General features: G+C 38.3%; 1 protein-coding gene across 1 annotated transcript in view; it reads right to left on the reverse strand.

The window, feature by feature from the left end:
• Positions 1 to 229: 229 nt before the first annotated feature.
• Positions 230 to 12,671, reverse strand: part of LOC311070389 (uncharacterized protein) — a gene marked incomplete at its 3' end in the record, with an annotated part of 173,561 nt that continues 161,119 nt past the window's right edge. The window contains exon 6 of the mRNA XM_084094216.1: positions 230 to 247. Within this exon, the coding sequence (XP_083950342.1) occupies positions 230 to 247 (18 nt within the window). The remainder of the gene's footprint in view (positions 248 to 12,671) is intronic.

The following is a 12,671-nucleotide window of genomic DNA, read 5'->3' on the forward strand; positions in this document are numbered from 1 at the left end:
TGTCAGTCCTGTGCTTCTACTACTCCTCATGAAAGGGCCCCATTACAGTCCATTAATGCAGACAGACCATTTCAAAGGATTGCTGCTGACATCACTGAGCTACCTGTTACTTCCCTTGGGAATAGGTATGTTTTAGTTGTAATGGATTATTTTACCCGTTTTGTCAATCTGTACCCCCTAAAAGATCAGCGTGCGACAACTGTTGCACAGTGCATTTTTGAGGATTACATTAAACAGCACGGGGTTCCTGAGGTAGTCCATACGGACCAAGGTAGACAGTTTGAGTCAGATTTGATTAAACATCTGTGCAGTCAACTTGGAATTGAGAAAACCCGTACTTCACCCTATCACGCACAGTGTGATGGTATGGTCGAAAGACTGAATCGGACATTGAAAGACCAGCTCGCCAAGTACATTTGTGAAAGTGGGGGTGAATGGGATAAATATCTGCCTCAAGTGGAACTAGCTTATAATTCCAGTGTTCACTCCAGCACAGGGTTTTCTCCTTTCTTTCTTGCACATGGCAGAGAACCACGACTACCTGCCGATATCCTTTTGAACTGTAGTCCTGCTATCACGTCTTGTACACCAGGCACCCCTGCAGACTATGCTCGTGATGTGACCTTTCGTTTATCACATGCCTTCAAAGATGCTGCGGTACGGTCCGATGCAGCTAAGCTTAATCAGAAACGGCAGTATGATAAAAAGACATTTTTCCATCCACTTCAGCCGGGTGACTTTGTGTTTTTGGATGACCCAGCTCAAAAGCAGAATAAGTTGGCTCCTAAATGGAAAGGGCCATACAAAATTCTTAGGAGACTGGACAAGGATGGCACCCCGGGTGTCACATATGAGATTACAGACCCAAGTCATTCACAGTCAAGAAAGTGGGTGGTTCATCACAATCGCCTGAAGCCTTACAAAGGTTCTCCTGGGACATTACCTACTGTTGCATCTCCAATATCTGTGCCTCCTGTTGTGAATAGTGCTGAGGCCCCTCACCCAGTTCCTCTCACTGCATTGTCGGGGGCTTTGCCTTTCCGACCCTCTACACCACCTTATGTGCGTATCCGACCAGCAAGGCAGATTGCTAGCGGGGCAAGAACTGACTGTTCAGCTCAAACTCTTTCTTTTTCTGGGCCACAATCTGTGCTAAGGCCTAATGGTTCCCCTACGGACTCTCAGGGTCAGGAGAGAGATAACGTACCATCAGTGGACTTACCTCAACTGACTCGTAGTGGCCGTGTGGTTAAAAAACCTGGAAAGTTTAAAGATTTTGTATGCTGATGCACATATTTTGCACATGTTGATATGCACTTATTGTAGTCTGTGCACTGCACTTTTGTTATGCTGTATAATGTACATAACGAGTTTCATACAGTATTGTGTCAGAATGTGATACAGCATATGGGTAATAGTTTAAAGGTTGTTCTGGAGTAATTGGGGATATCCAATGAACAAATTTTGAGGCAATACTGCACTCATGCACTGTTGACATGTTAGAATGTTACTGCTATGGGAATGAGTTACAGTTATACAGGATTATCTTGAGAAACGAGGACGTTTCTTGTTAAGCGTAACCTTGAAATTCATTATGTTGGGTTTAGTTTAATTAATGTTGTGTTAAAAAGAGAAGAGGAAGAATTAAGAAATTGTGAAGTGGATGTGAAGCCACTAATAAGCTATTTAGAATGTTTTCATGCATTTTCATGCGTCTTATGCAGAGTTATATATATGTGTTAGTTAGAAAGTTATTGTGTGTCTCGGTCCCTTTAAGGGGGCGTGTCCGAAAGGGAAGTGCTCAGGAAGAGAAGAGAACGCAGTAGCGAGCACACTAGTGAGCACACTGAAAGAGACGAGCGTCGTAGAAAAGTGAGTTAGGCGTCTGTTCATGTTATGCCGATACTTCTGATTAAACAAAGAAATGTGAATCACCACCATTGTAACCTGGGTTTTATTTATGTCATCCACGCTGAAGAGACTGGAGTACACAAAGCAGAAATAAGGGTTACACTAGTATTAAAGCATGTCTAATTACAGTTTTCTTTTTTCAATTGCTTACACACAAAATCCTTACTTGTCACCCAATTTCTGAAACCTGATACACACACACCAAAATCTGGGTACACTAATTCTCAGCCTTCGACTTCAAAGTTTTCAATTCTGAAATAAACACATAAAACACTTTTTGCAAACCACAACACACAATTCTCTATGTAACACAAAAAACTAACAGGAAATGTTAGTTCCTTTTTCAAACACAACCTATCAAAATGCCACAGTAATTCATCAGTGTCTCACACACACTCCTCACACACACTCCTCACATGTGCAAACACTCATTGCTTTACTGAACACCAAACAATCATGGCTTTAGAATAGGCCTATAAACAGGCCAAAGGTCAAGTTATAGGTTTTTCGGACTGCGTAATACCGTATTCACAACCACAAATGCAAACATTAAAAAAATAAAGAGTTTGGTTTCAATCTTGCTTTCGTGTTTACCATGAATTTTGCAACGTGAGACAGATGTTTGCTTTTGTGATATTCTGAATGCAGTGCTTCATTTTGCAAGAGATGTGAGGCGTTTTGCATTTTGTGTGTGCCATTCTTGGATTTGTGTTAAGTTTTGAAAAAAAAGAGGCAAAGTTTTGAAAATGTGTGGAAGCAGCTGAAAAAAACTTGAATTGAAATCATGAAACTTATACAATTTAACAATAACTTAAAATTAAAGTTTTTTAAATAAATTACATGTTTAGGGTACTATGAAATAATGCTAAAAATATATTATTATTTTTTTTTACCAAAATCAAATCTTTTTTATCTCTTGATTCCATTTCAATGGTTTAATTACATTTTAATAACCAATGATTTAAAGTATTGTTGTAATGATTTAAGTGTAACCCTGTTTAAATGTATTCATTAATATAAGATATACAAGTTTGAATAAATAATTTCATAGTTTAATAAATTGAATTTAAGGTTAAAAAGTTAAGATTCATTGACCAGCAATGAAGTTATGACTTTGCTCTGTGAGAGAAATGCATATTGGGTAATGTTCATGTTTTACTGAATACAGCATTTAAAATGTTAAATATTTGTTGGGTAATAATATGTGAAAATGCTTCAAAAATGCCTGTAAGAATAGGAAGAAAGAGTTACACAAATGTTTTGTGAATTTATTTTATTTCTGAAAGTTTTGTGAATGAACCAATCACATTTGAGTTCAAAGAACAAGGAAGTGAGCGGAGCGAGAGAAAATGTGAAGACAACGATTGAAACGAAAGTAGGGAGGGAGAGCGACGAACGAGTAAGAGGGGAAAAGAGTGTTGTCTACTGAAAGAGACACTGTTAATGTTAATGTAATGCACCAGTTACGGAATGATAGTTCTGTCTGTTTGAGTGGACTACTCAGCACAAGAAGACTATATGCGAAAGGCAAAAGCAAAATTCTTCATGGATATTATCACTGATGCCAAAGGAAATGGCAAAAAGATCTGGCAAAATCTCAACAAATTACTTGGTAGACAAAAAAAAGAATCAATTGAAGACTTTGAACTCAAAACTAACAACACTGTAGTAAAAAAAAAAAAATCTCTATCAAATGAATTTAACCAATACTTTTCTAAATCTGTTAGATAACTGAACTGTTTGAGCCACCTGAGAAAATAACTAGACCCACTGATCCTTCCAAGCCTGTGTTCAATTTGTGTGAAATAACAGAGCTGGAGGTAGACAACATCATTGGATCACTTAAGAGTTCCAAAGCAAAGGATGCTTATGGGCTAGATTCATATTCTCTAAAATTATGTAAAGACTCCTTAATTGCTCCAATAACATATATGATCAATTTATCATTCAAGCAGAGAATTGTTCCATCCTTCTGGAAAATGGCCTTAGTCACCCCAATCTTTAAATCTGGTGATAAATTAAATGTAGCCAACTACATCGCTGAGAAGGTGGGTTGCTAAAATTATAAATGAACATCTAAATAAAAGCCACTCCCCCTTGCATCCTATGCAATTTGGGTTTTGTACCAATCACTCGACTGAATTTGCCAACAGTTTGTTTGTAGAAAAAGTAAAAAGTAAATTGGACAATAATGCTTTTGTCGGTGCTGTGTTTTTAGATCTAAAAAAAGCATTTGACACTGTTAATCATGACATTTTATTATCTAAACTGACATATTAATGCCATCCAATGGATTAAATCTTACTTGGACTCAAGAAAACAGTGTGTGAATATTAACAGTGTCAAATCGTCTTTCCTAGATGTCCCCGTTGGTGTTCCTCAAGGGTCAATACTTGGTCCCTTATTATTTTCTTTATATATAAATGACCTTCCAAACACTTGTGTTGATATTGAATTTCAAATGTATGCTGATGACGCAGTAATCTACACAGGTGCAAAACGTGTTCAAGAGGGTTCTGCCATCCTGACCTCCGCTCTGGTCCCTGTAAATGAATGGCTTTTTAAATCCTGTCTGCTACTCAATACTAAAAAAACAGTTTGTATGATGTTCACTAAACAGTCCCGCGACATAAAACAATCTGGTGTATTTTTAAGAGGAGAAGAATTAGAAATCATCTTGAAATTTTTTTTTGTCACTTTACTTTTTATTGAAAGTTTTGTATTTTTGCAGGAACAACAGAAAATAATTGTTTACATCATATTATAAAATTCAGCAAAAGAGCAAGGCAGATGAAAACAAAAACAACCGAAAAAACAAAAAGAACAAAAAAACCCAACAAAATATAAGGGTGGGAGGTCTTCTTGCAGTATACCAGTTAGTCTTCTTAGCCAATTGTAGGCCTTTCCTCTTGTCTTTGTCGCTCTTCTTTAAATACCGTCCATTTTTCCCATTTCTCTCCGAATTGAGCTTCCTGTAGGCGTAATCTGTACGTCAACTTTTCCATCTCATAGATTACCTCAATAATCTGGAACCATTGATCCTGAGTAGGAGAGTCCTGTTTACCCCATTTTTTTGTGATAGCTTTTTTTCCAGCTATTAACAGGATCTTAACCAAATATCTGTCCGATGGCTGTACATTCCCTTCATACAGGTTACACAAATACAGTACTGTACAAGTCATAGGAATCTTATAGCCCAGTATTTTCTGTAATGAATCATTTATCATAGTCCAGAACTGTGTTATTTTATCGCATTTCCAAAACACATGTGCGTGACCCACATTCAATTCACCACAATCTCTCCAACAGGGTATGTTTTTGCTTAATTGTTTGCTGTTAACTTTGGGGGTAATAAAAAAACGAACCAGATTTTTCCAGGAGAACTCCCTCCAGTTCCGTGAACTAGTGGACGTATAATGCATTTTCACCATATTTTGCCAATCTTCATCTGAGATATTTATGTTAAGTTCTGATTCCCATTTTTCTTTTATGTATTTTGTTGAATGTCTGTTTCTTATTATATTTTTATGGAGTTCAGATATGATTTTAATTTTGCTTTCCTTATATGCTTTGATTAAGATTTTTATCACACCGTTCATTTCACTGGAGGGGTCCACTCTGATTTCTTTCCTAAAATAGTTTCTAAGCTGTAGGTATCTATAGAATTCATGTTTATCTAGGTCATATTTTTCTTTCATTTCTTGGAAACTCTCCAGCTGTCCATCTTTCATTATTACACACCATGCCGTAATTCCCTTGGTTTCCCACCGTTTGAACCCTGTATCATATTTATTTGGTATAAAATTACTATCATATGCTATCCACCTTAAGACATTTATGTCTTTCTGTATTTTATATCTCCTTATTATACTGTACCATATTTTCAATGTAAAAGTTGTGATTGGATCTGTTTGAATTTTGGATTTCTTGTACATTTCTTCATCGCCTATAATATTCTGTATTGGGTTTTCCCCACATTTTATTTCCATTTCTTTCCATTTTGCGATATAGTCTGTTTTACACCAGTCTACAACATATCTTAATTGTGCTGCATGGAAGTAATCTTTAAGATGTGGAAGTCCCATTCCTCCTTCGTCCTTTGGCAGCTGGAGAGTTTCCATTTTTATCCTAGGCTTCTTGCCTCCCCAAACAAACCTTGATATTATTCTACTCCAGCTAGTAAACTGGGACTGGGGCACCTCTATGGGTAGAGATTGGAATAGATATAAGAGCCTTGGCAGCACATTCATTCTGATTATTTCAATTTTAGAACTAAAATCTAGCATTATTATGGACCATCTTTCAATGTCTTTTTGCATCTCTTGATTTATCTTATTATAATTAGCCTTGTATAATTTGGATAATGTTTTTGTGATCTTGACCCCTAAATATTCAATTTTTTTAAGTTTCCAATTAAAATTAAATGTCTCTTTGATCTCTTTTGCTGGGCTATAATTTATTGCTAACATCTGTGTCTTACTGATATTGACTTTGTATCCTGATAGCCATCCATACGATTCTAAGAGTTTAATCAATAGAGGCAGTGATTCATTTGGACGTCTGAGGTAGACTATGACATCATCTGCAAAAAGTCCTATTTTTTGTTCTATACCATTCACAGTCACTCCCCTGATCTCTTGGTCCTGTCTAACTGCTTGCGCTAGAGGCTCTATAAAAAGAGCAAATAGGGTGGGTGATAGGCAGCATCCTTGCCTTGTCGATCTTTGTAGTCTAATTTTGTCTGTCAAACTTCCATTAATTTTTATTCTAGCAGTAGGCTCTTGATATAGTGTCTTTATGCACTGTATTGATTTATTGTTGAACCCGAATCGTTCCAATACTTTGTATAAAAATTCCCAGTTGACACAGTCGAAAGCTTTTTCGGCATCTATACTTACTAATAATGTGCTTTCTTTGTCTTTTGTTGCTTGATCTATCACATGTAATGTTCTCCTAATGTTGTCGTGTGTTTGGCGTCCTCTAATAAATCCTGTTTGATCTTCATCTACTATTTCTCCTACAAAAGAGTTCAGTCTTTTAGAAATAATTGTCGTATATATTTTGTAATCCACATTCAATATTGAAATTGGTCTGAAGTTGGCACAACTATTTTTTTCTTTTCCTTGTTTTGGTATTACTGTAATTATTGCTTCAGCCCAGGATGGAGGCATTTTATTGTTTTGAAGCGTCCAATTAAAGGAGGCTAGGAGTAGTGGAAATAAGTCCTCCCCAAACATCTTATACCACTCTGCTGGGTATCCGTCACTTCCCGGTGATTTATTATTTTTCAGTTTATTTACCGCATCTTTCACCTCGTCTATTGTAATGTCAGCTGTTAATCCACCATTTTGTATGGTTCCAATGGAAGGCAAGTCCAGTAAATCCAGAAATACTTTCATTTCATCTCCATCTGCTGATATAGGCTGTGTGTATAGCTCTTGATAATACCCCTGAAAGATTTTTCCAATTCCCTCCGGAGTAGATATTATTTCATCTGTTTTGGGATGCCTGATTTCGTGTATATTATTTATTGCTTGCTGTTTGCGTATACGTTTTGCCAACACTTTAGCAGCCTTTGAGCCTGCTTCGTAATAGCTCTGCTTCAAAAATTTGTTCTTTTTCTCAATTTCATCTGCTAATACATCATTTATTTTTGCTCTCATTTCCTTAATTTCTTGGTATATTTTTGGGTCATGTGCGTTTTGGTGCTCCCGTTCCAATTGCCTTAACTTTTCATTGTTTAACTTGTGAGACTCCGATTTAATCCTTTTTACATATGCTGTCTCAGCTATCAGCTTTCCCCTGATGACTGCTTTCATGGCATCCCATACTATTGTTGGGTCCACTGCCCCATTGTTGTTTTCTTGTATATATCTTCTTATTTCTGCTTTTACCTTCTCCTTTCTTTGATTGTTGTTAAGTATTCCCAGATTTAGTCTCCATATTGTGTTCCGCTTTCTATTGGTTATATTTATAATTAGATGCAGAGGGTTATGATCTGATAAGTCCGCTGCCCCTATTCTACATTCCCTCACCCTGTGTTTGTCTTCTTGATTCATAAAAAAATAATCGATCCTTGAATGAACTTTGTGTGCTGCTGAGTAATGTGTGAAATCCTTTTCTAGGGGGTGTAGACTCCTCCACACATCTATCATCCCCATCTCTTCCAATAATGTATTTATATATCTTGTCAAATGAGTTTTATTCTTTTTTAGGCTAGTTGTATCTAGTTTGTAATTTCTGATAACATTCAGATCCCCTCCACAAATTAAAATACCCTTTGCTTCTGTTGTTATGATATCGAATATGCATTTGAAAAAACATTTGTCACTTTCTGGGGGTGCGTAGATATTTATTAATGTTACTGGTTCATTCTCTATTCTACCCATAACTGCAACATATCTCCCCTCTTTATCTTTGCATTCCTTTTCAAAATAAAATTGGACTGTATTTGATATTAATATTGCCACCCCTCTTCTACATCCTTCTTTGAATGAACTGCAGTAAAGGTTATTATAACCATATCTTTTTAGTTTATTATGTTCTGATTGAGTTAGGTGGGTCTCTTGAAGAAAAATAATTTGTGCCTTTTCTTTTTTAATTTTTGTCATTACCTTTTGTCTTTTGAGTGGATTATTCAGGCCATTTACATTTAGCGACATCATCTTAACATTATTTGACTCCATATTCTGCAGGTTTTTTTTTTTAGGTACACTCCCCTACAACTCTGAACTAAACATACAAGAACAAAGAACATCTCCACATAAACCAAAACAAAAACAGACTTCAAACAGCAGGGTAGATACTCACTATCCCCCGAAATCCCGTTGGTAGGTGGAGGGGAAATCCTCATCTCTAAGAGGGCCCCTCCCTAGACGCTCTAGATTCAAAACGCCTAGAAGAGTCCAACTCGAGGAAGATAATAAAAGAAGAAAAGCAAATAGTCCGCCCCCGATCGGTTTAGAGTCTTATAAATGCAGAAGAAGTCTTACTGATTTGAGGTGTTGCCTCCCGTTAATGTTCATGTTTTCCTGAGAAACACCTGAAGCCTCTCTCTGGCTCGGTGCGCTGCTTCACGGCCTTGATCTTTCCCCCGGACACGCTGCCAATCTGCGACGGCTCGCCTCCTTCCCTCTGCCGCTGGTCTGCCGTCATCGCCTGGCGGGTCGACTCCGTATCCCCTCTCTTTCATATCCAGTGAAGCTTCCCTGGCACTGTGATACGTTTTTACCCCGCTGCTCCAGTGTATCCGTATCCTTGTCAGCGGTGTCTGGAACCGAATACCGTTCTCCTTCAACACTTTTTTTATGGCGTTGTACGTCTTCCTTTTCTGGACAACTTCGGCAGGATAGTCATGATCGAAGTAGATTTGTTTGTTCCCCATTAGTATTTTTGTCTTCCAGGCTTTCTTTAAAATCATCTCTTTTGTCTCGAACTTAAGAAAATTAACAATGATCGACCTGGGCGCAGCATTCGCATTTGGTTTTGGTGCGAGAGCCCGGTGTGCTCGTTGGATGTGGAGCTCTTCATCTTCCGACAGTTGTAACTTTGTTTTTAGGAGTTGCTCCACATACTTACTAGTTGAGCTTTCTTCCGTGTCTTCTGGGAGACCAAAGATTCGGATGTTATTTCTCCTCGATCTCCCTTCAAGGTCAGTTACTTTTTCCTGTATCTGATTTGCCTGATCCAGCAGCTCCACCATCAATTCACCCGCATCTGTCTTCCATTCCTCCAGTTCTGCAATGCGCTCGTGCGCCTCCGCCAGGTTAGCCTTCTGCGTTTGTAGCTCGTTCATGTTATCTGCTAGCCTTCGCTCGACTTCTTGTTGAAGAGTCGTCATTTCTTCTTTCATTTCTTTTTTCAGTTCGTCTTTTAAGAGGATTAGTTCGTGTCGTAGTTCTTGTTTGAGGTCTTTTATGTCTTTGCTAATTGTAGCTAGACCTACGCGAAGTGTCTCGTTGTGGTCTTGGGCCTCCATTTTCTCCACTGTGTCGTCTTCGAGTTCGCTAGCCTCACTTTCAGAGATTCTTTCAGGTGGCTTTTCTGCTTTGTCTTGTTTCTGGTTAGTTGTCTTACTTCTTCGTTTAGTTCCCCCACCCTTATCATCCGTTTTGGTTTTCGAGTTGGGCATTTTAGGCGGGTTTGTAATAACCGACTAGGGGGATCTTAATTAAGCGACTGCCCTGTACGCCATCTTCCCCGGAAGTCCCGAAATCATCTTGAAATTTAAGTACCTTGGTGTGACCCTTGATTCCACATTAAGTTTTAAAAAAATGTAAAAAGAATATCGAGTACAGTAAAATTTAATTTTGTCCTTCCATATTTGTAATATTTTACAAAAGCATAATCTATTAAGCCTAGAGAATTTTAAACATTTTAAATATGCCTGTTTTGTTTATAAAGTGTTAAATGGATTAGCCCACCTCCCATGTCGGACTTCTTTAAACCAAAGACTCACAGTGGAGCCAGGACACGGGCCTCCGCTAGAGGTGACTGTGAGGTGCCTTTCAGAAGAACAGCCTTTGGACAAAATGCTCTGTCTGTGAAGGCCTGTAAGTTATGGAGCAGTATCCCCATCACTGTCAGGGAATGTCCCACATTTCCTATATTTAAAACCAAACTCAAAGTGTGGCTTAGAGCAAACCAGTCTTGTGACCATTAAGTGACTCTTCTTTTACTTTGCTTGTACTTATTCATTTTTGTTATTTTGTATGTTATAATCTCTCTATTTCTGTATTTTTTCTAGGGACTACAGATGTAAACTAGCCCTGTGGCTATAATCTGGCATGTTTACGTCTGTTTTTGTTGTTTCAATGCAGATGTTCATTAATGTGCAATGGCCCTATCAAATAAATAAATAAATAAAATAAATAAGACAGAAATAAGTTTAAGTTAGCTGCTGACTTAGTGGCTAATGCTTTTGCATGGACTTTGCTAACAAGTTAGCGGACAGCGACCTCGATTAGTTAAGCCTGTGTGGAACTGCGAGACTGACGATGAACAAAGACCCTGACGGAGCCGGATAGCGTTACCAAATCCTCCGGTAACAAATCCTGTTCAAATAGGCTATATGGGACATTCTACAGAATTGGTTCATAGTTAGAGTTGGAAACATCTTGGAAAAAAATGTTTATTTTTCCAACAAAAAATGTATACACGCAAATTGTATAATATCCAAGGTAAACATTTCTAGTAATTGTGCAGTTAATTATCATACTGTATTTTCAGAAAGTTTTGGAATATATCATCTCCCCAAATGTGTCACTAATGAAAAAACAATAATAAATAATTTAATGAGAAGTCTTATATGGACCTATTAAGATTTCTTTACATCTACCTTGTAAATATATGTTTTGCTATTTTATTAAAAAGTGTTCACATGTAAATCAACAACACAGCAAAAACTCCAGTGTAACTCTCCTGGGAGTTTATTTGGCTCCACAATCAAGAGTGTTAAAGTGTTAACATATGAGTGTTAAATTAACACTCAAGAGTGTTAAAGTTAATGAGCTAATTAAGTGATTCGTTGAGTGATGATTGATCAGTACTGAAGACACCTGATGTTAACAAGCAGAATCACCAAAGGATAAAATCATTTCTAAGCCACCATTATGGTGATCAGTGTTTGCTTTAGTTGGGCTCTTGACCCTTAAAGTTTTAACTTTAGATTTTGTTTGGCTGCTGTAACTGTGTTATAACTGCCAGATTAACAAAGAGAAAAAGTGATGAAAGACTCATCACCAGCAGCCGTCTACCTGCTGATGTGAGTTTTCATCCCATGGTTGTGCCCAGCAGGGCATTGGATGTCAACAGCTTGAGAATACTAATCAAGAATGAATCTTCAAGAGAAACTTCCATACCCGTGGAAACAGTGATTGGATGTGTGTACCACATTGATTCAGTTGTGACGATTCCCCCTAAGGAGACTGCTTCCTCTGACTTTGATGAGAGCATGATCAACTTTGGAGACTCTCCTAACTCAGAACAATGGAAGAACAGATTATGTAAGAAACTGGCTCAAAAGTCTCATGTCTTCTCAATGCACGAGTCGGACGCAGGATTAGCAAGAGGAGTCGAGCACAGAGTCCGACTTTCTGATTCCCAGCCTTTCCGTCAACGATCACGCCAGCTGGCCCCTGCAGATATCGAAGACGTGAGAAAGCACTTACAAGAACTGCTGCAGGCAGGGATCATAACAGAGACACGAAGCCCTCTGCATCCCCAATAGTTGTAGTCGGAAAGAAGACTGGGGCTATTAGGATGTGCATAGATTACAGACTGTTGAATAGCCGAACCATACCTGACCAGTATACAACACCATGCTCTGAAGATGCACTGAATGCCTTAACAGGGAGTCAGGGGTTCCCTGTACTGGATTTGCGTTCAGACTACTACCGGATAGCTATGGCCGAAGAGGACAAAGAGAAAACGGCATTCATTTGCCCGTTAGGATTTTTCCAGTTCGAACGAATGCCTCAAGGCATTACCGGGGCTCCAGCAACCTTTCAAAAGTTAATGGAAAAGGCTGTTGGTGAAAAGTGCTAGTGTACCTTGGCGACGTGATAGTGTTTGGAAAAACTCTCGAGGAACACGAAGAGAGACTGCTCAAGGTCCTAGATCGTCTGGGTGAAGTGGGGCTGAAACTCTCAGTTGACAAGTGTCAGATCTGTCTGCCAAGGGCCCAGTACCTGGGGCACATCGTGTCTGCAGATGGCGTCGCCCCATATCCAAACAAGATTGAGGCCTTCACTACATGGTCA

Source organism: Abramis brama (genome assembly GCF_963993115.1).
Source record: "Abramis brama genome assembly, chromosome: 20".
In the NCBI taxonomy this organism is placed as follows: Eukaryota; Metazoa; Chordata; class Actinopteri; order Cypriniformes; family Leuciscidae; genus Abramis; species Abramis brama.